This window comes from Meira miltonrushii, assembly GCF_003144205.1.
Source record: "Meira miltonrushii strain MCA 3882 unplaced genomic scaffold FA14scaffold_1, whole genome shotgun sequence".
In the NCBI taxonomy this organism is placed as follows: Eukaryota; Fungi; Basidiomycota; class Exobasidiomycetes; order Exobasidiales; family Brachybasidiaceae; genus Meira; species Meira miltonrushii.
The window spans coordinates 320,619-348,232 of NW_020289943.1; the positions used below are offsets into that span (position 1 = coordinate 320,619).

General features: G+C 43.7%; 10 protein-coding genes across 10 annotated transcripts in view; 7 read left to right on the forward strand and 3 right to left on the reverse strand.

Moving 5' to 3' along the window:
- Window positions 1–2,530: 2,530 nt before the first annotated feature.
- Window positions 2,531–5,015, forward strand: FA14DRAFT_119251 (putative aconitase; the record flags this gene model as incomplete). The annotated part of the gene is made up of 2 exons (XM_025496340.1): window positions 2,531–3,430; window positions 3,507–5,015. 2 exons carry the CDS (start codon window positions 2,531–2,533, stop codon window positions 5,013–5,015), a joined length of 2,409 nt encoding a protein of 802 aa, XP_025356860.1.
- A 381-nt stretch (window positions 5,016–5,396) lies between these two features.
- Window positions 5,397–7,426, reverse strand: FA14DRAFT_186765 (uncharacterized protein). Its single transcript, XM_025501532.1, has one exon. The coding sequence runs from the start codon at window positions 7,077–7,079 to the stop codon at window positions 5,736–5,738; it is 1,344 nt and encodes a 447-aa protein (XP_025356861.1). The 5' UTR covers window positions 7,080–7,426; the 3' UTR covers window positions 5,397–5,735.
- A 3,908-nt stretch (window positions 7,427–11,334) lies between these two features.
- On the forward strand, window positions 11,335–12,411 carry FA14DRAFT_118392 (Zn-dependent exopeptidase; the record flags this gene model as incomplete). Its single annotated transcript, XM_025496287.1, has 2 exons — window positions 11,335–11,576; window positions 11,610–12,411. The coding sequence occupies 2 exons, from the start codon at window positions 11,335–11,337 to the stop codon at window positions 12,409–12,411; spliced, it is 1,044 nt and encodes a 347-aa protein (XP_025356862.1).
- A 196-nt stretch (window positions 12,412–12,607) lies between these two features.
- FA14DRAFT_166270 (small GTPase) lies at window positions 12,608–13,724 on the forward strand (the record flags this gene model as incomplete). Its single annotated transcript, XM_025500015.1, has 2 exons — window positions 12,608–12,961; window positions 13,073–13,724. The coding sequence occupies exons 1-2, from the start codon at window positions 12,951–12,953 to the stop codon at window positions 13,722–13,724; spliced, it is 663 nt and encodes a 220-aa protein (XP_025356863.1). The 5' UTR covers window positions 12,608–12,950.
- A 1,267-nt stretch (window positions 13,725–14,991) lies between these two features.
- FA14DRAFT_175874 (RTA1-domain-containing protein) lies at window positions 14,992–15,987 on the forward strand (the record flags this gene model as incomplete). Its single annotated transcript, XM_025500621.1, has 1 exon — window positions 14,992–15,987. One exon carries the CDS (start codon window positions 14,992–14,994, stop codon window positions 15,985–15,987), a length of 996 nt encoding a protein of 331 aa, XP_025356864.1.
- Window positions 15,988–16,071: 84 nt separating this feature from the next.
- On the forward strand, window positions 16,072–17,717 carry FA14DRAFT_4163 (RTA1-domain-containing protein). Its single transcript, XM_025502318.1, has one exon. It carries the CDS (start codon window positions 16,304–16,306, stop codon window positions 17,279–17,281), a length of 978 nt encoding a protein of 325 aa, XP_025356865.1. The 5' UTR covers window positions 16,072–16,303; the 3' UTR covers window positions 17,282–17,717.
- A 127-nt stretch (window positions 17,718–17,844) lies between these two features.
- On the forward strand, window positions 17,845–19,241 carry FA14DRAFT_159054 (uncharacterized protein). Its single transcript, XM_025498032.1, has one exon. The coding sequence runs from the start codon at window positions 17,948–17,950 to the stop codon at window positions 19,004–19,006; it is 1,059 nt and encodes a 352-aa protein (XP_025356866.1). The 5' UTR covers window positions 17,845–17,947; the 3' UTR covers window positions 19,007–19,241.
- An 892-nt stretch (window positions 19,242–20,133) lies between these two features.
- FA14DRAFT_169552 (uncharacterized protein) lies at window positions 20,134–22,416 on the forward strand (the record flags this gene model as incomplete). Its single annotated transcript, XM_025500214.1, has 1 exon — window positions 20,134–22,416. The coding sequence occupies one exon, from the start codon at window positions 20,134–20,136 to the stop codon at window positions 22,414–22,416; it is 2,283 nt and encodes a 760-aa protein (XP_025356867.1).
- A 40-nt stretch (window positions 22,417–22,456) lies between these two features.
- FA14DRAFT_159055 (thioredoxin reductase) lies at window positions 22,457–24,076 on the reverse strand. Its single transcript, XM_025498033.1, has one exon. The coding sequence runs from the start codon at window positions 23,871–23,873 to the stop codon at window positions 22,521–22,523; it is 1,353 nt and encodes a 450-aa protein (XP_025356868.1). The 5' UTR covers window positions 23,874–24,076; the 3' UTR covers window positions 22,457–22,520.
- A 21-nt stretch (window positions 24,077–24,097) lies between these two features.
- The window catches only part of FA14DRAFT_183091 (uncharacterized protein), a gene marked incomplete at its 5' end in the record, with an annotated part of 4,024 nt that continues 507 nt past the window's right edge, over window positions 24,098–27,614 (reverse strand). The window contains one exon of the mRNA XM_025501283.1: window positions 24,098–27,573. Coding sequence (XP_025356869.1) covers window positions 24,395–27,573 — 3,179 coding nt within the window. The 3' untranslated portion in view covers window positions 24,098–24,394. The remainder of the gene's footprint in view (window positions 27,574–27,614) is intronic.

The window sequence follows — 27,614 nt, forward strand, 5'->3', positions numbered from 1 at the left end:
CTTTGTAAAGAAAAAGATGCTCAAAGTCAGCAAAAGGACGATGCACTGGCCAACAAGGATGCATATATTAAAAAGAAGGATGACCAGCTAGCTCACAAGGACGACCAATTGGAGACAAAAGATGTCCAATTGGCAGAAAAGGACAAGGAGAACAATAAAGAGCGTCAAAGCCTGCTTGGGTTTCGATTAACATTGGAAAAGGTGAAAGAAACCTGCGAAAACTTTTTCTTAGACGGCAAACATATTTCCAAGGAATGGGAAGACCTTAAGTTGTCTGTCAAAGCTGATTGGCAAACTCTCAAAGAACAGCTGAATAATCAAAAGTCACTCAACAAAGACTTGACAGATGCCTTTCAAAGACACAAATCAAACCAAGAGAGTTTCAAGAATCAGCTTTCCCGACAAGCTGATGTACACAGAAAGAGAGCTACGAGAGGCAAAAGAAGCAAACGGTATCTTATCCGTAGAACTCAGAACGGTCAGTGATGATGCACATAAAGCACAACAAGAATTCGAACGCAAATTAATGGAAAAGGACAACGAGGTACAGATTGCAGATGGAGAACGCAAAAACATGATTCAAGAACTCGAACAAATTAAGGAAGAACGTGAAAGTGCTATGATGAACTCAAGCAAGAAACAGAATAAGCACATCACCGCGCAGAACAAGATCAAACAGATCCAAGAGGCTCACGAAAAGCTCGTCAAGAAGTTCAAGGAGTACGAACGAACAACAAATGAGAATAAGATTCGAATGGAGGAAAAAGCCGAGGAATTCGAGCGAAAAGCTAATGACAGTCAAGTTCGAGTGAAAGAGAAGGCGAAAATCGTTGATCAAATGGCAAAAGAATGTGCTGAGATGACACGCGAGAAGGAATGCATAGAAGACGCATTGAAAAGTTCTCGTGAGCAAGTTGCTGCATTCGAGAAAGCCAAAGAAGGATTCAAATCTCGCGAGGAAGGGCTGAAGACTCGTGAAGAGAATTTGAAGGCACGCGAAGAAAGTTTAAAGTCTCGTGAAGAAACTTTAAAGGCCCGCGAAGAAGCACTTAAAGCACGCGGAGATGGTACGAGTAAAAGAAAGGAAGCGCCGGATCGTGAGTCAGAACCAGTCAAGGGAAAAACCACAACGACACAATCAAATGATGATCAGAAGGCATCCAAGAGCTCCACCTCTTCTCGTAAAAAGGTTCGTACCGAGATCCCCTCAATGGATTCCGATTAAAAGGTCGGCTTGCCATCAGCATGAAACAAGTTGTATGATGGAGGAAAGAATGCGCTTTGCAGGACTGTATATGCCGTTGCTTTGATTTTAAGAGGTGGATTGGCGGGACCTTTCTTACCTTTACGCGATATTGGAAGTCGACAATGGTTCTTTAAACAGATCACTAGAGTTGTTCAAAGCTATAATGCTGCCCATCAACAATAATGAATTGTACGAATATATCTTTTATCTTGATTGAATATTTTTGAATTGAATGATGGCAATGAGTGCAGATCACGTGTATAAAATATCAGCGCCTCTGGACGGAAATAATGTACATTATTTAATCGGCTGAATGTTGAACGCTTACCGGGTAGGCATGCATTGCACCTGTGAAATTTATTGACCAGCTTTTCCTTATCCTTATCACCGAAACCCCGCACGTGTGGGAACAGTTAGCGCGCTCACACGTTTCCCTTTGTTCTCATCATTACTCACATAAATCCCTTTGTTCTTCCTTATTCGTACATATATTAGTTTCACTTATACATATATCAAAACCCTTATACAAATCTCAGCTGATTCTTGAACCTCTCTATTTCTTATAAATACTCACTTCTTGTATCTATTTCTCTATGATTCAATTTGACGTCCCTTACAAAGAATACCTGGCTGTACGATTTGTAAGAAACTCACACCCTAGCAGGCCGAATACGCGTACGGCTCTATGTTTGTAATGTAGATTGGATCGCCTATGATTGGAAGATTGATAGGCTGGTGAGCCCGTTGTAGCCAATCAACCTTGGCCTATTTCGGATTGACCGAGTATATACACACACAACTGCCTGCTGGCAGACGCGTCGCTTTTGTAGGCCCTTGCGGCTTTTCGCATTTTATGAGCCGGTACTACTCTCAGTCTACCCGTGTGCTGCCGCTTTGTCCGCGCCCAGTGAAAGGTTCATCTATCGTCCAATCACACTCTCCCAAGGTGGGAGGTTGGCGCGTATTGCATGTCTTTTTTTTTCTTTCTCATTTTTCAGCCCTTTTTGGCGTGTGAGAGTGATGTTGTGCATACACTGTAATTACGCCTAAACCCTCTCGATCTCTTTTGCTTCTTTTGCTCGCCTATGTCTTTCTTGGGCGCATAGAAGATCTGCTTCGTTCTGATAGGATATTTGCTCCACCCTCTTTTTCAATCATTTCAACCCCTTTTATTCTTTTTTACTCCATCGCCACCAACATCCTACTACCTGTTATCCGGATAGAGTTTGCTTTTACTCTTCTCCTGATAATTTGATCATCATGTTGACTGCATCTATGCGTACTATGCGCACAGGTGCGCTTAAGCGTGCTGCTTGCCAACCTTCCGGAAGCTCTTCTCTTCGTTCAGCTGTTGCTCAACGTGGTTATGCTACCTGTTCAGAAGATGCTCCTGAAATCGACCCAAAGATCTTCGATCGCAAGGTTGATATGAGCAATGTCGAAAAAGGAAAAGGTTACTACATTAACTACAAAAAACTCGACGAAAACATCAACATCGTTCGTCAACGTTTAAACAGACCTTTGACAATGTCTGAAAAAATCGTTTACGGACATTTGGACGACCCACACAACCAAGACATCACTCGTGGTTCATCTTACCTCAAATTGCGTCCCGATCGTGTCGCTTGTCAAGATGCTACCGCTCAAATGGCCATGTTGCAATTCATGTCCGCCGGTTTGCCAACTGTTTCCGTGCCAACAACAATTCACTGTGATCACTTGATCGAAGCACAAGTTGGTGGTGTTAAAGATTTAGAACGTGCAAAGGACATCAACAAGGAAGTCTATGACTTCTTGTCCACTTGCTCTGCTAAATACGGTGTCGGTTTCTGGAAGCCAGGTTCAGGTATCATCCATCAAATCATTTTGGAGAATTACAGTTACCCTGGTTTATTGATGTTGGGTACCGACTCACATACTCCCAATGCAGGTGGTCTAGGAGCCTGTGCGATCGGAGTTGGAGGTGCAGATGCTGTCGATGTGATGGCTGATATTCCCTGGGAACTCAAATGTCCAAAGGTTATCGGTGTTGAATTGAAGGGTTCTTTGTCTGGTTGGGCCTCTCCAAAAGATATCATCCTCAAGGTTGCCGGTGAATTGACTGTCAAGGGTGGTACTGGTGCAATCATTGAATACAAGGGTCCTGGTGTTGAATCTCTCTCAGCCACTGGTATGGGAACAATTGTGAGTAGTAACAAAGAGCTGAGTGTCGAACAATTTGACTGACAAACGAACAATTTGACTGATAAACGAAAAAAAGTGTAACATGGGCGCGGAAATTGGCGCAACTACATCCATCTTCCCCTTCAATGATCGTATGGGAGCTTACTTGAAGGCAACAAAACGTGGTGAGATTGCTGATTTGGCAACTGCATTCCAAAAGAACTTGTTGCCCGACCGTGATGCCGAATACGACCAACATTTGGAAATCAACTTGAGTGAATTGGAACCACACATCAACGGTCCTTTCACACCTGATTTGGCAACACCTCTTTCCAAATTCGCTGAAGCAGTCAAGAAGAACAATTGGCCTACTGAGCTCAAGGTCGGTTTGATCGGATCTTGCACAAACTCTTCTTACGAGGACATGTCTCGTTCTGCTTCCATCGCTGAAGAGGCTGCCGCTCACGGATTGAAGATCAAATCCAAGTTTACCATTACACCTGGAAGTGAACAAATTCGTGCAACAATCGAACGTGACGGACAAATGGAGACTCTTTCCAACGTCGGTGGTATGGTATTGGCAAATGCATGTGGTCCATGCATTGGTCAATGGGACCGTACCGATGTTAAGAAAGGAGAAAAGAACTCTATCATCACATCTTACAACCGTAACTTCACTGGTCGTAACGATGCCAACCCTGCCACCCACGCATTCGTTGCCTCCCCTGATTTGGTCACAGCCATGGTCTTTGCTGGAGATTTGACATTCAACCCTATGACAGATTCTCTAAAGGGTGCTGATGGAAAAGAGTTCAAATTCTCTGACCCATCCGGAAAAGAATTGCCACCTTCTGGATACGATGCTGGTGAGGATACATTCCAAGCACCACCCGCTGATCGTTCATCCGTTCAAGTGGCAATCAACCCAAGTTCAGACCGTTTGGAATTCTTGCCTGCTTGGGATGCTTACAAGCCTGGTAATGAAAAGGATTTGCGTGTTTTGGTAAAGGCAGAAGGCAAGTGCACAACCGATCACATCTCAGCCGGAGGACCTTGGTTGAAGTACAGAGGACACATTTCCAACATTTCCAGAAACACATATTCAGGTGTGATCAGCAATTTCACACACGAAGCAAACCAATCTTACAACTACGACACAGAGGAGTTTGAATCCACTCCCGAAGTTGCCTTGTCATACAAGGAGCAGGGTAAGAGATGGTTGTTCATTGGTGCTGATAATGTAGGAGAAGGATCTTCTCGTGAACATGCTGCTTTGCAACCACGTTTCTTGGGCGCTTTCGGTGCTATTGCTAAGTCTTTCGCACGTATTCACGAAACCAACTTGAAGAAGCAAGGATTGTTGGCAGCAACATTCAAGAACCCATCTGACTATGACAAGATCTTGAAGGATGATGTTTGTGATGTTGAGGGTATCGAAAACTTTGCTCCTGGAAGTGAATTTGTGCTTAACGTTCGTCATTCAAACGGAAAGGAAGACAAGATCCCCCTCGTTCACTCTTTCAACGAAGCACAAATTGATTTCTTCAAGGCTGGAAGTGCTCTAAACTTGATGGCAGCTGCCGCCAAAGAACGTGCTGCAAAATAAACATGAGATGAAATAAAAAAAAAGTATTTCGTTGTCATCACATAGCGTATGACCTTCTCTTCCTTTTGAATTTATTTATATTTTTCCGCTTAAATCTGAAATCATAATGTACCGATTCTTATAAATGTGTGTTAGAGGCCGGGAATTGCACGTGATGTCGAGGTTTGATTGGGATGCACAAGTACATCGGATTAGAGTTGCGTTGCACATATCAGCGAAGGAAGACCGAAAGAAAGATTCTTTAGAACCTAAACATAGTTTAATATGATATGCATTAGCGGGAAGACCAGCGGTTGCAGACAGGCGAGCCGAACGTTATTAAGTCAACGACGCCCGGACCCCGATTTAGCCGGTTGTCTCGATTAATTGCATGAACAAAAAGATGCCGTGATCGTTAGCGTTAATGTCAAAGACAAAGGGACGTCTGTGTGTGAGAAAGATCAGACGTCAGACTTCTTTTTGCGGGGAAGGACGAAGGGTTCTCAGACAATTTTGGAATGTAAAAAGAATACATGGAATTATTCCCTCACAAGGGAGGAAGCATCTCGTATATGATGATGACGGAAAGAGAATAGAAATTATAGAGAAAAGAAAAACAAGATCCGAAAAATAGTTGAGGAAGAAGGAAAAAAATTACGAAATTATACAGAAAAACAAGAAGGATATCCACGGGTAAAAACAGATTAAACAATACATCGTGACAAAATAGGGGCAGCCCTTTTAGACAACAAGAGATTCACCATTGTTTCCATTTCGCATTCCATACCCGGAAAGCGAACGCATTAAACCGTCAATGTTTGTTACGCATTGATTGTTTTGTGCAACGGCCATTGCGAATGCGGAAAGATCACCGCCGTTCGTGGCAGGTAAACTTTGAACACGACCGAATTGTTGATTTGCGAGATCGTGCATGTGAAGGTTATGTTGTTGTAAGGCATGGATGGAGGGAGAAGGGAATGTGCTGTCTTGGGTGAGAGATGCCATTCTGACATCATCACTCAAAAGTGTCCCGTTGAGGTCTTTGTTGGAAGCAGATCCAGAGAATGGAAGTTTGAAAGTGTCTTCTTCTAAGCACAGAGAAGACCAATCAAACATTGGCACGGAAGGGTATTGAGGTTGCATTTGCTGATGTTGTTGAGGGTAAGATGGGAAAAAGTTTGGTAAACCGGCCATGAAATCCAAAGATTTGCTTGAATCCACATATGCATCCATTTGTGGAAGTTCAAATGGATGAGGTGGAATTTGTTGTTGCATTTGAGATTGTTGATAGACGGACAAGACGGGCAATTGTTGTCCCCATGAATTTGCCGGGATTGGACTCATGAATGCGTCACTCATGGTTGAGGCAACACTACTGGCCGTATCCCGACGTGGTCCAGAAAATGACCCGTCATCATCATCAATTGTGACCATAGAAGATGTTGTGGCGATACTATCATGACGTTGACGGGAACGCTTCTTTGATGCTTGTCCGATTGTGGTAGGAGCAGAAGTCGGGGCATACAAGCATGACTCTCCTCCATGATTCGAAACACAACGTGAACAAGGTTGCTTACCGTCACATTTGACGGTGATACTGCTGCAACGAATGCAAGCACGTTTAGATTGCTTTTTGGTCTTTTTACCAGCCATTACGGTAGCCTTGCTTGGTTTGGTTTCTTTGACCATATTCTCATGCAGTAATCTATGATGACGAACGAGAGAATCTTGACGGCTGAAGCATTTTCCGCATCGATCACAACAGTACGGCTTTCCATTTTGATGACGAAGAGCATGTCTTTGCAAATGAACCTTACGAGCGAAACAAGCGTTACAAATATCGCATTTGTGTGGTTTATGTTTCTTTTGTTCTTGTTGTGTGCTCAAAGCAAAATCATCACTGGTTGGAGGTGAAGTTATCGTGGCAAAAGAAGAAGCAAACATCATTTGTTCTGCCGCACTTGCATTGCCACTTGAACTACTAAAAGGTGATGAAATGCTAATCGGAGAAGTGAATTCGTTTGACATCATTTCCATCGTTGAGTTACTTCCGCTTGGAATATTGATTGCGTTTGAAAAGGACATTGTATTCGCGGGGGGGATGACGTTGAGATGTAAGAGAAAAGGGAGGAAGTTATTATACCTCTTCAACGAATATTCGATCTCTGGGGATTGATAGGGAACCTTAAGATGACTGGTAAGATGGCTTCCAGTTGAGGTGATCTTTGAGAGTTAAGCACTCTATCAGTGAAGGGTTGTTTTCTTGATTTTAAACACCTTTCTCCGCACTGTCTAGAACCGTTAGCGTTGAATGCACGTATGAATTATATTGAAGTTTTAATGAATGGTAGGCAAGCAAAAGATGATTTGCATGAGATGGGCAAGTTTTTTTTATGTACGCATAAAACAATCGGGGCGGCGGATGAGCAGTATTTTGTATTGCTTTTTGTCGGAGTCTAAAACGATTTAAATTGAGTCAATGACAATCGTAAGCAACAGCACAGTGTGAAGCATTCGGCCAGGCTGTTTCCTTGTTTTTGGCCGCCGTATCATGCAGTGAAGGGCTGTTGTGCAGTGTAACGCACGTACGATAGTATGGGGTATAGGGTTCTGGCACGGCGTCACCATTGCCGGTAAAAGAAGAGCTAGAATGACGCTATTTTATGCTGTTGCATAAACACAGCTTGAATGCAATAAAGCGGATGCCGACACTGCAATTGTGTTTAAAAAAAAAACTCGCTTGTAATTTATCTCCTCATTTTATCACACAAATTCACACTCCGTCTGTACAAACTCGTAAATCTCCGCTTAAAATCGTTGTCTTCAAAAAGAGAGCGCAATCCTCCGATACAAAATGGAACAGTATGCATATTGCACATCCTCTTTAAAAACTATCCGATGCGCTGCTTCGCCTAAAATGAATAAAAAATTGTTGTTTTGCATGCATTTGCATCATGTCATGGGAAGTCTTGGGTTGATTGATTGTAAGGCCGTTCAATCCGATTCGATCTTGCGACCCTTTCCCGTGGTTGACGTAGTTTTTTGGGTAATCCAAACAGAAATGTGGCTAAAGGATGTCAATCAGTAAGAGATTCGCGTGTGAAAGGGGGGATGACAGGTAAGCTATCCATTGCGATCGACAAAACGGATCTTTGGGAGGACTCCACCTTTTGTTAAAACCTGGGGAATCAAAGCTAGTGAATTAAGCGTATTCTCAACAGGTACCTTTAGCAAAACACAGACAGCATGCCTTGCCCGAAGCAACGCAATGCTATGCGCTGCTGTGCACTCTGCAAAGAACCCGAAGTAACAAGAGACATTACGCCCATTTGTGCGACACAATGACAGTGTCTTAGAAAACAAGCAGAGAGCTAGAAACATAAATAGAGCAAGCTGCATTATAACAAATTAATAATTGCCTTTTTGGTTTGCATTAGCGTAATGCAGTGTATGTGAACTGCATTACATCAGTGTTTAATGCATAAATAGGATGCCGTGCCAAGCTCTCTTTTCCGTTGTAACCAATCAGAAAGCTGCCTTTCAATTTTGGGCATAAAGTCAATTAAAAAAGAAAAACTTTCAAATTCAATGTCCGCACATTGTCAAACTCATACTCGTGTACCTGAACGTAAGGAGGCACAATAAAAATGATCAAATTGGTTTCAAACTCCATTTGTTTATTTGTTAAAGCATTCGTGGCTTCTATAATGAGTATTTGAAAGGCGATTTTAATTTATTTCGTACCTTGCTCTATAAAATCGAACGATTTCAAGGAAAGATGATCTGCTTGAATTTTAAACTCAACACAACGAAAAACCCCGATCCGGTATTCATCGTATCATTTTTCTTGTGCTTCCTATGCGAGATTCCGAAGAAGGGGTAATCCTATTCCGTAATCTTCCTTTATATCATCATCAAAGCAACTCCGCCGGATTGTCATTAGCGTTCCCGTTTAGACTTAGCTTATTAGCCACAAATAAGGTACAGTGTAATGTTTGTACCGATTAAGCTTTTTGCTTCTATTTTGAGAGATGTGCGAACATCTACAGGAACGGAAATATGAGGAAATAGGATAACCCCACAACTTATATTGATAAGACGGACTTCCACCATGCATCTTCTATCGAAGCATCCTGAAACATACATACATACAAACCCTATAAGTCTCATATATGTGTCGCACGTGTTGGACAGCGGGAACGTCACCGTCACCAAGTCAAAGTGAGAAACAAATTGCAGCTCTTAAAATCTTATCAAACCTTATCTTATGTGAACAGGGACACGCTCGTGTTAAAGTCAAAATTTAGGGGGCTGATTCGAAGCTATCATCTCTATATCAGTCTCAGTTGATCGGCCGTGGCACAATTCGGGATGAAGTGCCGGTGCACGCGAGGGAAAAAGTCTTTTTGTCAATTCACCATGACTAAGGCAAAATGAGAACCGAATTTAATCTTTATGAAGAGGGGCAGACTTTGGTAGGATAGAGACTTTATCGTGATCTCTCTATCAGTCTCACCGGATTGGCCGTGATACAATGCACCGTCTAGTCTTGCTTCTTTTTCATTAAACAAAGCCAAAATAAGAAATATATTTTCTGACCTTACCCTTCGAAGGAAGTCAGAGTTATGCTAAAGTTAAGAGTTTACGAGATCATACCAAAGCCATCATGTCTCGATCAGTATCAGAAAATCGGGCGTGAAACAATTGGCATGCAGGTCTTGCTCTAAGGTTCATGATGTCTTTTAATCTTTTCACTGTGACTAGGCAGGAGTGAGCGATATATATTCTAGACTTGTCAATTATGATACCTTACGAGGAGTGATAGACTTGTGCCAAAGTTAATAAATTACGAGATTATTTCGAAGCCATTATCTCTCGATCAGTGTCAGTTGATTGGCCATGATACAATTTAGCATGAAGCGCCGGACCACGCAGGTCTTGCTTAAAAATCCATGATATATCTGACTAAGCCAGAGTAAGAAACGTTCTTCTGAGTTTTTTGTATCTTATTTTGTAGAAAGCGGGTCAGAATTGTGCCAAATTTCAGGGCAGTATCCCTCGATTGACCATGAATCAACCCGCTAGAAAGCGCCGGCGAAGGCATGGCTTTACTTGATGAGTCATGGTACCTCTCTGTCATGGAATATGATTAGGCGATCTCAATCATCCGCATATCATCGTATCATCTTAGCTTGCCAAGAAATTGATCACGGTGGCTGTGGTTTATGTGTTTGCGTATTTTGCTTTTATCCATTTCGACTTTCTCAAAAAGGTGGCGCAATAATGTGTTTCTCAGCTGCGTGTACCAAAATGACGTCTATTCAACGGACTGAAAGCGGCTGTAAAAGTTGCAATCTTTTACGCAATGTGGGGTTAAAGGATAAATGTGTGTACAAAATAAGTAAACAATTTAGGATGATTATTATCTCATTTTCTGTTCTCAAAAATTCAAATTTCAGTGCACGGCCGTACAGACATAGGCAAGCATTGCGGTTAGCCATCAGCACTTATTCCTTCCATCCATCCACCTCACAACTGCCAACACCACCTCCCCCACTGCGATCATCATCTTTTCACTCGGCCGAGGATGGCGTAATAATGGTGCACTGCCAAGGGATTCGGGGGCGCAAGTGTGCGTGCTCGGCCTGGGCCGCGCTAAGGTCCGAAGAAAGACAACAGAAGGCGTCATTAGCAGTGCTACTTCATCCCCCCCTCAAAAAGCAGTGTATGGCGATGAAAGTGAGTGGATATCTATTATCCCTCTCTTAAGTATCACACTGCGACTTAAAAGAAGGGCTGCCCACCAATACACACACCCGCTCGCGACATCCCCTCCTTCAACATGATGGGATCGGTATCGTGGTTGCTCAAGCAGGCAGTCGTTTTTGCCTTGCTTTCCACCTCGCTCGCACAAGCAGCATCCCTCTCCTGCCTGCAAGGACCACAGTTCACCATCACACAAGATGCCGCAATGCCAATGCCAATGTGTGGAGGAACAAAGATGGACTGGTTTGGTGAACAAACGCATTACGTAGAAGAAAAGGGGGAAAACGTATATGCATCGGAAAAGAAGCATATCCATCTCTGGAAAGAAAGCGGACAACAAACCACACAAAGTGAAGGTGTATACGCTTTTCTGGCCTGGGAGCGTTTGGATTTGCCATTCAGTGGGCAGAGTGTCAACGGGACAAGTTGGAATGACAGAATCATGCATGCTGTCGAATCTGCATCCAAAAAACCATCTCCCGTTCGTGAAACCGCCCAGAAGCCTTTCGAGCATCACAATCCCGAGCCCACATATGAGATAGCGCAAATGAAACCAACCTATGCGATCATTCGAATGAACTCATTGCAAGATTTACTCAAATTCTCAATGCACCTGCAAAGAGATACCCGCATAGCTCAATTGACAGCGATCCCAAAAACAGACTCTCTCACAACCAATGCCACACTACCGAAACCCACCTTCAACCCTCCCCTTCATGCTCTTCTCTTCTCTGACACGCTGGACGTACCGCAACTACGAGAAGATGCAAGAATTCTTTCCGGCGAAGATGAAGCAGGTCAATGGATTCCTTCTGGGTCGTTAGATGATTCCTTGTTAAGCAGTCCAAGCAATCATTGGCATTCTCGTCATAGTGCAACACAAGAAGCACGTTTGGCAGGCGCTTGGATTCGTGCTCGTCTTGCACGTTATTTGGCTCCTGTTGATGGAAGATGCATTGAATGGACATATGATGATGCATATGCACCGAATATCGTTTGTACGATTCCCGTCGCTGGATCTAAAAAGAAGCATGAGCAGGAAGGAGTTGCGATTCTTTCTGCTCACTATGACTCACGTGGCACTTTTGGCTCCACCCGTGCGCCTGGAGCAGATGATGATGGATCGGGAACGACGATGCTTTTGGCCGTTGCACGTCATTTAGGCAAACATCGAATCGAATTCAATCGTGAGATTCGATTGGTAGCCTTTTCGGGTGAAGAACAAGGATTGGTTGGATCTAAGAATTATGCAAAACATTTGCGAGATAAGAAAACACCTGTTCATTTCCAATTACAAGCTGACATGCTGGGTTACCGTAAACCAGGTGAACCGTTGCAAGTCGCTTTCCCGGACAAGTTGGCCACACAAGCTGCAACGGATTATGTGATTGATTTGGCGCGATTGTATGTGCCAGAGCTACAAATTGGCTATACTCCAGCATGTTGTAGCGATCATCAAAGCTTTTGGGAACAAGGATTCACATCCACTTGGGTGTTTGAACGTAGAGCGCCAATTGCAGATCCATGCTATCATGATAGTTGTGATTTGACAGAGAGAAAAGGTTATGATTTTGAACAAATTCAATCCATTACAAAGTTATGTTTGGCGACAGTGTTGGATGTTGGAGGAGGAGTGGATTGGCCGTATTGATTGAATGTATATATCACCAGAAAGTGTTGTTCTTTTTGAGCTTAATTTGACGCGCTGGTAAGCACGCGCCTTTTGTCGCATTCCGGGCACAAAGGCTGTGATTGATTGGCGTTTTGATTTGTGTGTGTGTGTGTGTGTGTGACAAACAGTTCAGATCACTTGGGAGACGGTTTTCCGCTTGGACCTTCTTCACTCTTTATCACAAACACGCAACCCTCATTGCAATTGAGTTGTTGTGTTTCTGTTGTTTCTCTCCTCTTTGTTGAATTTGTGCTCAACGCTCGTCACTCAGACGGAGGCAAGGCACCGCTCATCATCACTTCTCCCTCCTTTCACTTCCCCCTTGACATCGCTTCATACAACGCCGATTAGGCTCCTGACATTGCAAAGAGCAACGACGCATTCAGGCTCAACATATCTCAAGCACATCTCCTGGCATCAATCAAAAGGATATCCAGCCGAATACACAGCCGAATACACAGCCGAATACAAGCACAACAACATCGCGCATACAAGCAGTCTCTTCCTCACCACCCACAATGACCGACCGGTACGGATACTCCTCCACTTCTTCAACCAATCAAAGTGAGGCAAGTGGCTCAACCAACAGAACAACTATGGGAAATCGAGCAAGAAGTGATTCACAATGGAGTACTGCAAGTCATGGAAGTCAAGGAAATCCCACGCAGCAACAGCAGCAAACATTACAACAACCACAATCGACTGATGAAAGAAATCATGTGATCATCAAAGTTGGAATGGTTGGCGATGCAGGAACGGGAAAGACTAGTTTGATGGTTCGATATGTTGAAGGAAATTTCAACGAAGATTATATTCAAACTTTGGGTGTCAATTTCATGGAAAAGACAATCAGTATACGGAATACAGAGATCACCTTTAGCATCTGGGATCTAGGTGGTCAAAGAGAGTTCGTCAACATGTTACCATTAGTGTGCAATGATGCGGTTGCACTGTTGTTCATGTTTGATTTGACGAGAAAGTCGACACTGAACAGCATCAAAGAATGGTACAGACAAGCACGTGGATTTAACAAGACAGCGATTCCATTCTTGGTTGGAACAAAGTATGATTCATTCAGTGCATTCGCAAAAGAAGAACAAGAAGAGATTACCAAGCAAGCAAGACGATTTGCACGTGCAATGAAAGCACCTTTAATCTTTTGTTCAACAAGTCATGCAATTAACATCCAAAAGATCTTTAAGATCATCCTCTCCAAAGCCTTTGATTTGAAGTGTACCATACCGGAGATCAAGAGCGTGGGTGAGCCATTATTGCTTTATGTGGATACTTAAAAAGCCTTTGGTAGAGCGAAAGAGAGCTTGATAAAAAATGTATTTCTATTACACAATCATACCATTCATCTTTATATATTATCTAATCAAATCCATTATACCTTCAGGGAAAGCCACTTGCGTAGACTATCAATCGGGCATCTACAGTTCAATCTTATCAGCGAGCCGCCAGAGTGTGTTTTATAATAACGCGCACTGTTCTCACGCTTTCAGCCAGGGTTTCGGTGTTAAGCTTGTTCGCCATCATATAATGTCATCTTGGTACCCTTTATGACGTCCATTGTCCAGAATTGTATGGATGATAACCCTAGACTTTATTTTTTGAACCGAATTGAGGATATATCCTAGATGACATAAGCTCAATATTGCACGGGTCTCGGGTTACACTGGCACGCTTAGAATGCAGCTAGACAATCTTTAGCGTGATTGAGATTGAGACATATCAACAAATCATTTCAAAAACCGTTGCCAAGGTGACAGACACTACTTCCGCGGTTGTCTTTTCGTGTGGCTGCTTTCCGAATTCCGCGTGTACTCATGTTCAGCCGGTTCCTTACTCTTCAACGTCACAGCCACCATATCATACCCGCCATGATCATCACTCGGAGTCTCGGATAGAACAATAGAATTCGACGTTCCGGCACTTCGGCGATGGCTTGGCGCTGCGAGCTGCCACGTTCAGCGGCAAAAGCTGTGTCACTCCCATTGCCAATCTATAAATATGATGTTTTCGTTATTACCTGCGATGTAGTGTACGTAGGCAGACTAGAGGTTGCAGTTTGTTTATTTTAAAGTCCGAATAATCTTTCTTTTTATCTCTATCGAAAAGTGCGAGAATGCATTTTCGCTGCCGAACAAAAAAGAGCGCGTAAGCCAGACAAAAAAGACTGAAGAACTGCCTAGGGAAGCACAAATCGGAAAATAATTAATCTAACACTAGTTCAGCTGCAGCTCATTTTATGCTCATTACGCCGAGTTCATGCACACAGCACAGCATACACGCGAAAGTCCATTTTCTGGCTTAAAATCAACGGTGTTTATCATTTTGTTCTTCTACAAAATAAAATCCGAATCCCACAAATCGGGAAGAAGTACTGTATCATGCACACTCTGACACCCTCTTCTCACAAGCAACAACAAATATTGGACTCGGTCTAAAGATGACATCGAACTGCCATTTCCATCGAGAAGGACTTGGATGCATATATAACTTGCTCATTTTTCACCTTTTCCCTCTATTACCTCCCCATCCTCACCACCTTTCACAATGTCAAACATCATTCTCTTCGCCCGTAAACACCACAACAACGCCGATCAAGATCAAAATTTATCTCCAGATGTTAGTCAAGCATTAATGCGAATTAGTGAATATGGTCCATACGGCTATCGACCAGAATTAGCAGGTGCAGTTGTATTCTGCGTCGTGTTTGGCTTACTTGCAATCGCTCTCACATTCCAAGGCATTCGTGGGAAACGCTGGTGGTTGCTGGCCACCCTGGCATTCGGTTCTTGGTGTGAATGCGTAGGAAATGCTATTCGCATTTACGGTCATTTCCATCCATCAGCGATTAATCCTTACATTGCACAACAAGTTATCCTCGTTCTCACGCCTGCCTTCTTTGCTGCTGCTCATTTCACAATTTTGACAAAGATTTGTCAATTGTACGGAGCAAAATACGTTTGGCCTATTCGTCCTTCTTGGATGATTCCGGCTTTTGTTCTCTTGGACGTCGCTTCCCTTGCCGTTCAAGGTGGTGGAAGTGGAGAAGCAGCCATTGCAGAAATTAATGGCAGACCTGTTTCTGATATCAACAGCAAGGGAAATATTGTGGTTGCCGGTTTGGCAATTCAATTAGCAGGTTATTTAGCTTTCAATGCTTTGTACATTCTGTTTATCACCCGTGCAATCAATGCTCAACGTAAAGGAAAAGCACAATGGTTCAACGCTCGTCAAAAGCTCTTCTTTGTTGCCGTTTATGTTTCTGCCTTGTTTGTCTTGGGTCGTTCGGCTTTCCGTACAGCAGAGATGGCATCAGGATGGGTTGGAAAGATTGCCACGACAGAATGGTATTATCTTGTCTTTGATGCAACGTTTGTTGCAATTGCAGTCTTGATCTTGACTGTAATCTCTCCTGTCAATTATATGGAAAGAGTTCAACCGTCAAAAAAGCAAACACAATCACCCGAAGTTGATCAAACAGGAGAAACTGCCGCAAGCAATTCATTCGATCATGGAAGTCCTGATGTAGAAAAAAATGCTTGAGAGATGTGCACGTGTGTTCGATTCATTGTAGTTTTAGTGAAGCTTCTGTATATACTTTTCTCTCGAATAGATTCGTTGTGTTTTGATCGCAACGGTCCGTTAGGAAGAGTGACAAATCCGAGGAGCGCCACGCTCGTATTGCGCCGCGTGGCTTTCCGCCGAATTCCGCTTTTTTGCATCATAATTTGACAGCTTGGCGGAATCACGGAATGGTATTGACAAGATATGGTCATGATCAGAAATATATAAAGGACCTTTGAAGTCATTCTCCACAACCCCTTCCCTATCAAACCCCTCCCTCACCCTGCTCGCAACAATGGCAAACACACTCATCGCCCGTGAATATACCATCGACCCAAACGCAAATCTAACGTCAGACATTCGTGCTGCATTAGAACGTATCAACGAATTCGGACCGTATGGCTATCGACCTGATTTAGGTGCTGCGATCGTATTCTGCGTCGTGTTTGGAACACTGGCAAGCATTTTGACATATCAAGGTATCCGATCAAAACGTTGGTGGCTATTGGGCACTTTGGCATTCGGTTCATGGTGTGAATGCGTAGGAAATGGCGTTCGAATTTATGGTCATTATCATCCTGATGTCACCGATCCATACATCGCACAACAGTGTATTTTGGTACTCACACCGGCATTGTTTGCGGCTGCTCATTTTACAATTTTGACGAAAATGTGTCATCAGTACGGCGCAAAGTATATCACTCCATTCCGCCCGGCTTGGTTGGTTCCGTTGTTTGTCGTTATGGATCTGGCTTCACTCGCCATTCAAGGCGCCGGAAGTGGCTTAGCAGCAACTGCAGAGATTGATAACAAGCCAGTATATACTATCAACAATAACGGAAATGTCGTGGTTGCAGGTTTAGCAATTCAATTAGCCGGTTATTTGGCTTTCAATACACTCTTTATACTTTTCATCAAGCGTGCCATCGAAGATAAACGGAAAGGGGAAGCACCGTGGTTTAATGCCCGTCAAAAGTTGTTCTTCACCGCCGTCTACTCATCTGCTCTTCTGGTACTAGGCCGTTCAGCTTTCCGAACAGCAGAAATGGCAAAAGGATGGGTAGGAGAAGTTGCAACGACGGAATGGTATTATCTGGTATTTGATGCAACTTTTGTCGCTTTGGCCGTGTTGATCGTGACCGTGGTTTCTCCTATATACTATCTGGATGAAACGAAAGCATCTCCCAAAGAAAGTCAATCAGAAGCACAATCTGGACAAGCTACCACGACAACCTCATTTGAACATACTCGTGATGCTTCCGAAAAGGCTTGAGCCTGGTTCCTCTTTATGATCCACATTGTACATTAGTCTGTCCCAATAGAGTTTATGATTTTAATGAATATCATTGTTACGATGATGGTGGTGAGAGCATTTGTTCGAATACCGCCGGCTTTGGCTGCACGCATTCCTGTAGAATTCGCAAGATGAACCCTTTAGTGCAGAGTACTGATGTATTCGATCATCTGCCTGCATCATGCACTGTTTTTGTTATTTCATTCTCGCGCGTAAAGTGCCTCTTCCAACTCATACAGAAAAGGGGTTCATGTGGTGTGTTTTGCCCCTTTGGCGCGGCGGCGGCCTTTAGCCCAGAGTAGAGGAGAGCAAGCAGCAAGTTTACAAATCTCACAGGCAGGCTGGCTGGCTGGGCGCATACACACAAAAAAGCAAACGTGACGGTTATGAATGGAATTCAATAACAAATTTTATATGCACTGCACTATTCTATACAGTGTACATACGCACACTAAACGGGCAAAAAAGGGAGCGCGTCTTTGGGCTACTATTATTAGCGAATTGTTTAGAGATCATCATCCTTTTGTTATCGTCATCATCATCACCAGTCCATCATTGACAGTACCCCAAACAAACACTCATTCATTCTAAACGGGACTAATCACATCGACACTCCAACACACCACCTCACCCTGACCCACGAAAATGGGGTTCACATTCGGAAACTATGACGGAGTTTGTAAAGAAGTGGCATTGATCGTTTGTCCAATGTTGGGATCAGATTTGGGAATAGAAGCAGTTTGTTATTCAAGAAATGTAGAAATAAACAGCACAATCATCTTTCAACCTGCAACCTGTTTCATTCATATCGCAGCTCTAATCATGACCGCAATTATGGTCTATCATATTCGATCAAAATACACAGCCGTCGGAAGGAAAGAGATCGTGCTCTTCTTCTATCTCTACGCCGTCTCCGAGGCACTCGCCATCTTTCTCGATTCTGCCATCATTCCAACATACTCTGGCGCATATCCAATCTTTGCTGCAATTTATGTTGGTCTAGGAACGGCAATCTACTGGTGTTTGCTGATTAATGGTTTCGTCGGCTTCCAATTTGCAGAAGACGGTACACCCAAATCACTATGGTTCTTGCGGATATCATCCATCGTCCTATTCGTCATCGGATTCTTGGTCTCGATCGGAACATTCAAATCAGTAGGAGGATTATCACCACAAAAGACAACCGGATTGTTTGTCGTCCAATTAGTCTTCCCCGTCATTTGCGTTGCCATTTACGTTATATCACAAGTGATCCTCGTCATTCGTACTTTGGATGACAGATGGCCATTGGGTGATATCGCATTCGGATGTGCTGCTTTTGTTGCAGCATGCGTTCTCATGTTTGGATTCTCTGCAGAAATTTGTGTTGGTGTGAAGCATTACATTGATGGAACATTCTTTGGAACGCTTTGTTTGTTGTTCGCCGTTATGATGGTATACAAATACTGGGATTCAATCACAAAAGAAGATTTGGAATTCAGTGTTGGAAGCAAACAAAATGTTTGGGAAATCAAAGATCCACTTTTGGGACCGAATGACGTTGATGTTGTTGGACCTCCAAGTCTGTCTACCCATGAATCTTCTTATGGTCGTCATAATGCTTCCTCTGGCAAACTTACACCAGGAAGTTTCAATACTAGCAGCGGAAAGAGTTCAGGTTATCCACCATCTGGTCCAACGAATTATGGAAATTCGCCTTATTAAACAGACATTTCCTTCTGAAATCCTACCACCGGACAATATGTAACATGCAAATCAAACTGACATATGAACAATACCTCGAGAGCGGAGCTCCGACACACAAAATCACAATCTCTCTCAACACATTCAAGCACAATCAATCCACACTTTTTTTTCTTTTCTGCTCTTTCTTCTCGAATCTATGTACTATTTATCTCTATTTCTAACTGTCAATACATATCATCGATGTGGTCATGTGCACCTTGAAGTTGTTCCGTTGGGTAGAGGCATCGTGTGCGCGGCGCCTAATGAAAGAAAGGGTAACCACAGTGCAATTGCTTAATGACCCTTTAAAAGCACAACGATACGCCACTAGAGCAGTTGATTGATTGTGCCCGATTGCACAGCATTTAAAGTAAACGCAAGTACCCTTCCTTTTCCCCACACTCAACGAGAGTCTCTCTCTCTCTCGAACAAATTCTAGACTCAATCAAACAAAGTTCTCACGCCTCGCTCTCCAACACTATATGAAGCAAAAGCCCCGATCTTTATCAAAAATGCTCTCGTAACAAGCAATACTGTTTCCGATCTTCATCACATCGTTCACACCGGGCCAAGATTTTTTTGAGATAATCGCGGCTCCTTTGATTTTACGCCAAAAGAGAGAAAAGATGATAATCGAGAAATAAAGACGAGAGAGAGAGAAACATTTTTCCGGGGACCAAATCACTCAGCGTCTTTTATTTCGTTTTTCGGTTCCTAGCCCATAGCTCATATACCCTCCTTTTGAGCGAGCGGTCTTGGCAATTGCAACGAAACATATATAATCCGGTCAAATTATTCATTCCACTGCAATTACCTCTCTGAACAGGGGTCATTCCAGCATTCCGAACATCGAAATCGTCAATCAATCTTCTCGCGCTTTTACGTACACACGTTGCGTCATAGGTCACTCCTAAAAATTCAACAAATCGAAATTTTTATTAACTTGAAGGCCATCTCGGTACCTTAAGATCCGAAAAAGTGTATTGATTCATCTGCATATAGCCACCGAGTGTAGGGTACAGCCTTAAACACAGCTTCCGCATTTTGGCTATGAAATTGGAACGAAATCGAACTCAGCTTACTCACAAACAAACAACCATCTCATCATGATTCTCAGTATCATTCCCTCTCACGGCTCTGGAAGCGTTGAAGTCAAGAAGCCCAATTTGGGTGAAAAGAGATTCTCGTTCAGTTCTCCATTCAGTCAAATCGCCAAGAACAAGGCCGCCAATGACAATACCCACGACGGCCACCCCCAGAAAAATATCGGAATCCATGTAGCTGGTCCTGAAGTATTACTCCCGCTTATCAATCGACCGAAAGAAGTCAAGATGCTATTGCAAGACACTTCAATTTATCAACAATTACAAAAAGTACATCTTCCTTACCTCAAAGAATGGGAAACCGTCCAAGCATTGTTATTTGAGAGAGAACGTGAAGAAGTGAGCGATCGTGAATGGCTTCGAGAATTGCACTCGATCATTTTTGCCAGATCTCCTCGATTGTGGTGTCATTTTAGCGAGTGTATTGGAGCAAGAGATGTACATTTCGGCACAGAAAGCTTTGATGATGGAATGGAGTCGACAATTGAAAGCGAAGACAATTGCATGTCAGACACATTTGAAGAGGTACAAGTTCCAACAATTGAAATTCTCAAACAGCTCCCTTCCACTTACCGCAAGCCGGTGGATCAAATCAATACAATCTCAATCGCTGATTGCCATAGTGAACATCATACAACATCCGTTGATGAAATGACAAGCTCCCTCAAACAACAAGAAGTTCGACATATCTCAAATCAGAACACAGAGTCCTATCTCGGTCTGCGGATCCGTTTGCGCTCTCAATCGGAATCAACTGATGCGAATCTGACAGGCAACATCTCACCTTTGAGTATTGGAGCAAGTGCTGATACTGGTCTTGGCCTTCGAAGCGGTTCAAGCATTACTCGTTCGGCCACATTACCGTTCAAAAAGCAAAGAAGGCTTAGCCAGCTATTCTTGTCAGAATTCCCTTCATCCTCATCCCCGATCGAAATTCCACAAAAACCTCTTCACGGTCGTCATCGCAGTGCAAGTTCAAAAGGTCAAAGTGAAATGTTTGATGATGAAGCAGCGCCAAGTCAACAATGGTATCGTCAATACCGTCAAAGAGATCTAGATTGTGGAAGAACGGAACCTGTAAGTCTTTTGTTGAACAGGAATCCAACTTGGCAGCCATTCGCGCCTCCCATTGAAATCACCACCAAACAACCAAGCAGCAAGAATGAAAAACGCAAAAGTGCAAATATGGACGGTCTCTTACCCGATGGCCGTACTCGTCATCCTTCAGCAGGTTCTGGTGAGATGAAAGCGTCTCTGGCAACGTTTAGGAAAGAGAATCAAAATGGTGAAACATCAAGTGGCTCCAGTAGTCCAAATAGTGTCGGTTTAAGTCCTTCCATGCAAGTAGAAGTTGACACCAGTGCAAATTGTCTAAGATGGCCTTCGAATGATGTCTTGCCAATTTCACCCATCACAGATGCAAGTGATCGTTCGATGCCACAAACACCTGGAGAAAGTCATCCATCACTTTCACCCTTGACTGCATTCACGCCGATTGAATCAACGACGAAACGTCCTTCAATTGAAACTATACCTTACTCCGAAAGTACGTTTTGCGATCCATTAAATTCTGTATTACGATCACCAAAAACGCCCAATCTCAATACCGGATCCAAGCAAGCGCCTTCAACTGTGATCTTTCCCGTTCCTCCTTGTGCGGAAGTATCACGGGTGAATGAATTGACTCACCATCTCAATCACATTCAAGAAAACACTTATGAGAATGAAGACGAGAGAAGGGCGGCACTGGATGCATTTGCCGTACTAGAAAGAACGATTGGAACGGAAGGAATCACACAACTCAACACTCTCATCCAAACAGCCGGCGAACGTGATTGTACAACGGACGAGGATCTTTTACGTGCGATTGCAGCCAATTGTTTCGGTTTAGTGGATATGGATTTAGCAATCGAAAATGGCGGAAAGATTTTATGTGGTTCTTCGGGTTTTGATAAACATAAACGAATCGAAGCAGAAGAACAAATGCGAAAACAACCTTGGTATATCTTTCAACATAATCTCGAACCCATACCCAATCCTACTACCAAAGACCCCATCAAACAAACCGATCAAGACCATGAAGCTCGTGTTCAAACATTTTATGAAGATGTAGACGCTTATGCAAAACGTTTTGTAGCTTTTGACGCTTTGTTAAGTACAATTTGGAACGTAGACTGCACAATCATGCATACCGTTCGTCAACGTTGCGGTCCTGTTGGTCAATACGACCCCAAACAACACAATACACGAATGGCAGACAAGTATTTAACAAAAGCTACTTACTGAGATTTTTTTCTTATACTGTATCATATAACGACACCACTCATCAATGCTCCAATTGAAATATAATTACGTGATCTAAAACCTGTCTACATGGCTGTTTAATTTTCTTACAATCCAGCTTTGGATGGATCTGCGTTGTTTGGATGTGTTTGAGCATCCTTTTCGTTAATGTTCTCGTACTCTTCCTCTTCTGCCAAAAGACGCTCAGCTTCCAAAGCGGCAATACATCCTGATCCGGCAGAAGTGACTGCTTGACGGTACTTCTTATCTTGTACATCACCAGCAGCAAATAATCCCTTCACGCTCGTTTGAGCTGTTCCGGGCACTGTGGTTATGTATCCATCTGAATCACAATCAACTTGTCCCTTTACCAAATCCGTTGCAGGAACGTGTCCAATAGCATAGAACAATCCGTTTGCATCCAAATCACGCTCTTCTCCTGATTTGATATCCTTTATCCGTAGCTGTTTCAATAATTCTCCATCACCCTTTGCTTCTAGAGCAACGTGGTTGAACAGGATTGTAACCTTTGGATGGTTCAATAGACGCTTGGCCATAATCTTGGATGCACGCAATTCATCACGACGAACAAGAACGTAAACGTGAGATCCGTATTTCGTCAAATAAGTTGCTTCTTCTGCGGCTGAATCCCCTCCTCCGATCACAACCAATGGCTTGTTGCGGAAAATTGGAACGGCACCATCACAAACTGCACAAGCAGAGATACCGCTTTGCCAATATTTCTCTTCTCCAGGCAAGTTCATTCTTCTGGCACTTGCACCTGTTGCCATGATGATTGTGTCGGCCAATTCAGGTTCGCTGTCCTCCGAGAATTCTCTCCAGAATTTGAATGGTCTTGATGATAGATCCACCTTTGAGATCGTTTCCGTGAAAATCTCCGTTCCATGTTTGACAGATTGCGCTCTGAATTTGTCCATGATTTCAGGACCACGAATACCATCTGGGAAACCCGGGAAATTCTCCACATCCGTCGTTGTTGTCAATTGACCACCTGCAGCAATTCCATTGGCCAACATACCTTCGAACAAAACTGGTTTCAATTCTGCTCGGGCAAGGTAAATCGCAGCTGTATGACCTGCTGGACCTGAACCGATAATGACAACTTTGTGTCTTGGTTTGGTCGATTGACCGTTTGTTGATGCTGCAACGGGTGCCATTTTATCTTCAGTGGCTGCTTGTGAATGAATTTGATGAGTGTTTGCTAATGCGGCAAATGCTAAAGTAGAAGTGGCGATTGAAGCTCCTGCTGCTTTCCAATTTTTGGGAGGTCGATGTGAAGTGAATAAAGTTCGACTAAAAGCCAAAGATGGTCTAGATGGAATTCGATTTGCGTATGAAAAGATTGGTCTGACACTTGTACGAATGTTCATACAAGCCTGTATAACGTCGAATATCGATTCTCGCGACGTGATGATAGTCAAAGAGAGAAAGTTCGTCATGTTCATCCTCTTTTTTCCTCAAACCCGGCAAAAGTCTACGCGCAGAGGGAATTCGGCTTTTGGATGGGAAATTAAGACTCAATTTTTGCCCTTTCCCCAACTTTCGAAAGGTAAAGAAGATTCCAAGTCTGAAAGCGTAGCGCAGCGCGTATGAGTGAATCAGCAATTCCGCCACCGCTGCCTAGAGCCGAATATAGGCACTTGGCTTATCCCCGTGGATAATTGACAAGGTACACACCATACCGGCTCTATTTAACCCGTGTGCCTGTCACATACACAAAAAGGTGCGGGTGACCAAGATAAGCAAAACGGAATGCGGACTTTGTCCAAGCAGGGTGTAGTGGAGCGTATCTGACATCGTTTGTGTTACTCTTCTATCAGAACACCTATCGTGACTAATCAATATTTCTTAAAAAGACCGCTCGCTGGATTGATAGAGAGTTGTACCTCATCACGGAAGATAATCGTAACACATAAAATTGCAAAACATAAGAAACAATACAGAAGAAGTATAGAGCACATCACTTGCGTCCTAAACTGACACCAAGAGCTCCGTTAACGGTAGCACTTGCTTTGCTTGGAAGTGTCTTGGTGGTTGGAAGAGGGACAGACGTAGAGGGAACGGGAATAGCTTTGAACGCATCGGTGACCTTTTGTAAAATACTTCCATCAGGTTTCGGAGCAGATGGAATAGAGAACGTCGGACGTGCGTTTGCTGAAGTGGAAACGGTGGACTTGGGTGTTGGAGTATCAACAGGGGTTGTGGATGGTGTGGAAGGAGCGGAAGAAGGAGTGGATGGAGCTGATGGAGGCTTGGCGTTGTTCAATGCATCTTGTGCCTTTTGTTGAGCAGAGGCAGCTTGATCTTTTAAATTTGATGAACCATCAGCAACCTTTTGCTGTGCTCCTTCTGCGATATTGCCAGCCAATGCTTTGAATGCATTAAAAGCAGCGTTAGCTTGATCAGCACCATTTTGAGCACCAGAGTTCAATTGAGATGCACCATTTGTAATCGCTGTACTTCCTGTATTTTTAGCGTCTGTGATCGAGCTTTGTGCTTGTTGAACGTTGTTCTGAATTGATGAGGAAGTTTGATCAGCTTTGTCTTTCAGATTGCCAGCGGCTGATTCAATATTTTCCTTACCCGAACTGATAGCATTTTGTGCTTGTGCTGCTCCTTGTGATGCTGTATTTTTGAATTGGCTGGCTGTATCGGATGCCTTTTGTTGACCGTTAGCAACTGCTCCTGCTACAGCTGACTGACCGCTAGAGGCTGCATTTTGTAACTGTGCTGCTCCATCAGCTGCCTTTTGTTGGCCGCCGGCAACTGCACCAGCTAAAGCTGCCTGACCATTAGAAGCGGTATTCTTTAATTGACTGGCACCGGAAGATGCTGCATTTTGTAATGGGGCAGCTGCTTCTTGAGCTTTTTGTTGACCGTTTACGATAGCACCTGTCAAAGCTGATTGACCATTAGCAGCAGCATCTTTCAATTGACTAGCACCCGAAGATGTAGTGCTTTGTAATTGTGCTGCTCCATCAGCTGCTTTTTGCTGACCGCTGGCAATTGCACCTGCTAAAGCTTGCTGACCGCTAGCAGCAGAGTTTTTCAACTGGCTGGCACCGGAAGATACTGTATTTTGTAATTGAGCAGCTCCTTCTTGAGCTTTTTGTTGACCGTTAGCAACTGCTCCTGCTACTGCTGCCTGACCGCTAGAGACTGTATTTTGCAATTGGGCTGCTCCATCAGCTCCTTTTTGTTGACCGATAGCCACAGCTCCTGCTAAAGCTGCTTGACCGTTAGAAACGGCGTCCTTCAACTGATTAGCTCCCGAAGATGCTGCACTTTGCAATTGTGCCGCTCCATTAGCCGCCATTTGCTGTCCAGATGCAATAGCACTCTTTGCATTATCACCGTAAGAATTCAATTGAGAGGCAACGTTTGATGCATTGTCAGACAATGAATTCTTCAAGTTTGCAGCTTGTTCTTGTGCTTGTTGAGATCCACGCATGATGCTGTTTGAAACAGTGTCTTGGAATGCAGTTGCACCTGCTTGTGCTTGTGCTACTCCTTGTTGAACAGCACTTTGAACTTGAGCTTGGCCGGCTGTCAATGCATCTTTTGCATTGTTAGCACCATTTGACAATTGTTCAGCTCCATTTTGGGCTGCGTTTGTCAATTGATCTTTACCGTTTGCCAAGGCATCAGCTGCTTTACCTTGAAGTTCTTGACCAGAAGATTGTGCTTGTTCGACTGCGTTGGCAAAGCTTGATTGACCTTTTGAAATTACACCTGTCAATTGAGCTTGACCTTGTTGAGCTGCATCAGAGAGCTGTTGTTGACCGTTTGCAAATGCGGTCTTTGCTTGGTCTGCTGCATTGTTCAATTGACTTGCACCGTTGGCAGCACCCTGTTGAATTGCACTTTGTCCATTGGCAATACCTTGTTGAAGTGCAGCTTGACCGTTGGTGACACCTTGTTGAACTGCAGCTTGTCCATTTTGGGCTGCGTTTGTCAATTGATCTTTACCATTTGCCAAGGCATCAGCTGCTTTACCTTGAAGTTCTTGACCAGAAGATTGTGCTTGTCCAACTGCATTGGTAAAGCTTGATTGACCTTTTGAAATTGCACCTGTCAACTGAGCTTGACCTTGTTGAGCTGCATCAGAGAGTTGTTGTTGACCATTTGTAAATGCGGTCTTTGCTTGGTCTGCTGCGTTGTTCAATTGACTTGCACCGTTGGCAGCACCCTGTTGGATTGCACTTTGTCCATTGGCAATACCTTGTTGAAGTGCAGCTTGACCGTTGGTGACACCCTGTTGAACTGCAGCTTGACCGTTAGCAACACCTTGCTGAGCTGCAGCTTGCCCATTGGCAATACCTTGTTGAATCTGTGTTTTTCCGGAATCGATTGCTGCTTGTGCGTTTTGTGCTCCTGTTTGTGCTGAAGATTGAATAGCATTAGCTGTATCTTGTGCTTTTTGTGTGATTCCAGGAACGGCTGCATTTGCAAGGGCGGCACCATTCTGTTGTCCAGAAGTGATTGCATCATTGAAATCTGAACTGTAACGAGAGATACGATCATCAATAGCTTGTTTGGTTGAAGCAGCACCTTGTTCGATAGCCTGTTTACCAGAGGCAGAAACTTGTTCACCAGCTTGCTTTGCAGCGGCGGCAATTTGTGCACCAGCTTGTTGAGCAGCAGCAGCAGTTTGCTGACCGGCTTGTTGGAATCCTGCTAAAGATGCTTGATCAGCGCTAATTTCATTGTTCAAATCTCCTTGGCCTTGTTCAAAGCTAGATTGACCAACTTCTTGAGCGGTACTCGAAACGGTTTGAATGCGATTAGCAACCTTTGAAGCGGCATCCGTCAACTGAGCTTGACCTTGTTGAGCGGTATCCGTTAGGGCCTGTTGACCGGCAGCTGCAGCATCTTTTGCTTTTTCTGCACCGGCTTGCAATTGTTGTTGACCGGAAGCAATTCCATTAGTCACGGCATCTTTGGCAGAATTGGCACCGTTTTGCAATTGTGTTTGACCGTCTTGAGCTGCTTGAGCTAATCTTTGTGCAGTTGCTTGTGCTTGTTCTTGACCAGATGCAATTCCGTTAGTAACGGCATCTTTGGCAGAGTTGGCACTGTTTTGCAATTGTGCTTGCCCGGCTTGGGCAGCTGATGTCAACTTTTGTGCACCATCTTGCACTTGTTGTTGACCGGAAGCGAGACCAGCAGCGGCAGCACTT

Bases quoted from the DNA above. Each gene is read 5' to 3' on its own strand.
- FA14DRAFT_159055 (XM_025498033.1), bottom strand. From the start codon at position 23,873: ATGACGAACTTTCTCTCTTTGACTATCATCACGTCGCGAGAATCGATA.
- FA14DRAFT_159054 (XM_025498032.1), top strand. From the start codon at position 17,948: ATGGGGTTCACATTCGGAAACTATGACGGAGTTTGTAAAGAAGTGGCA.
- FA14DRAFT_4163 (XM_025502318.1), top strand. From the start codon at position 16,304: ATGGCAAACACACTCATCGCCCGTGAATATACCATCGACCCAAACGCA.
- FA14DRAFT_186765 (XM_025501532.1), bottom strand. From the start codon at position 7,079: ATGTCCTTTTCAAACGCAATCAATATTCCAAGCGGAAGTAACTCAACG.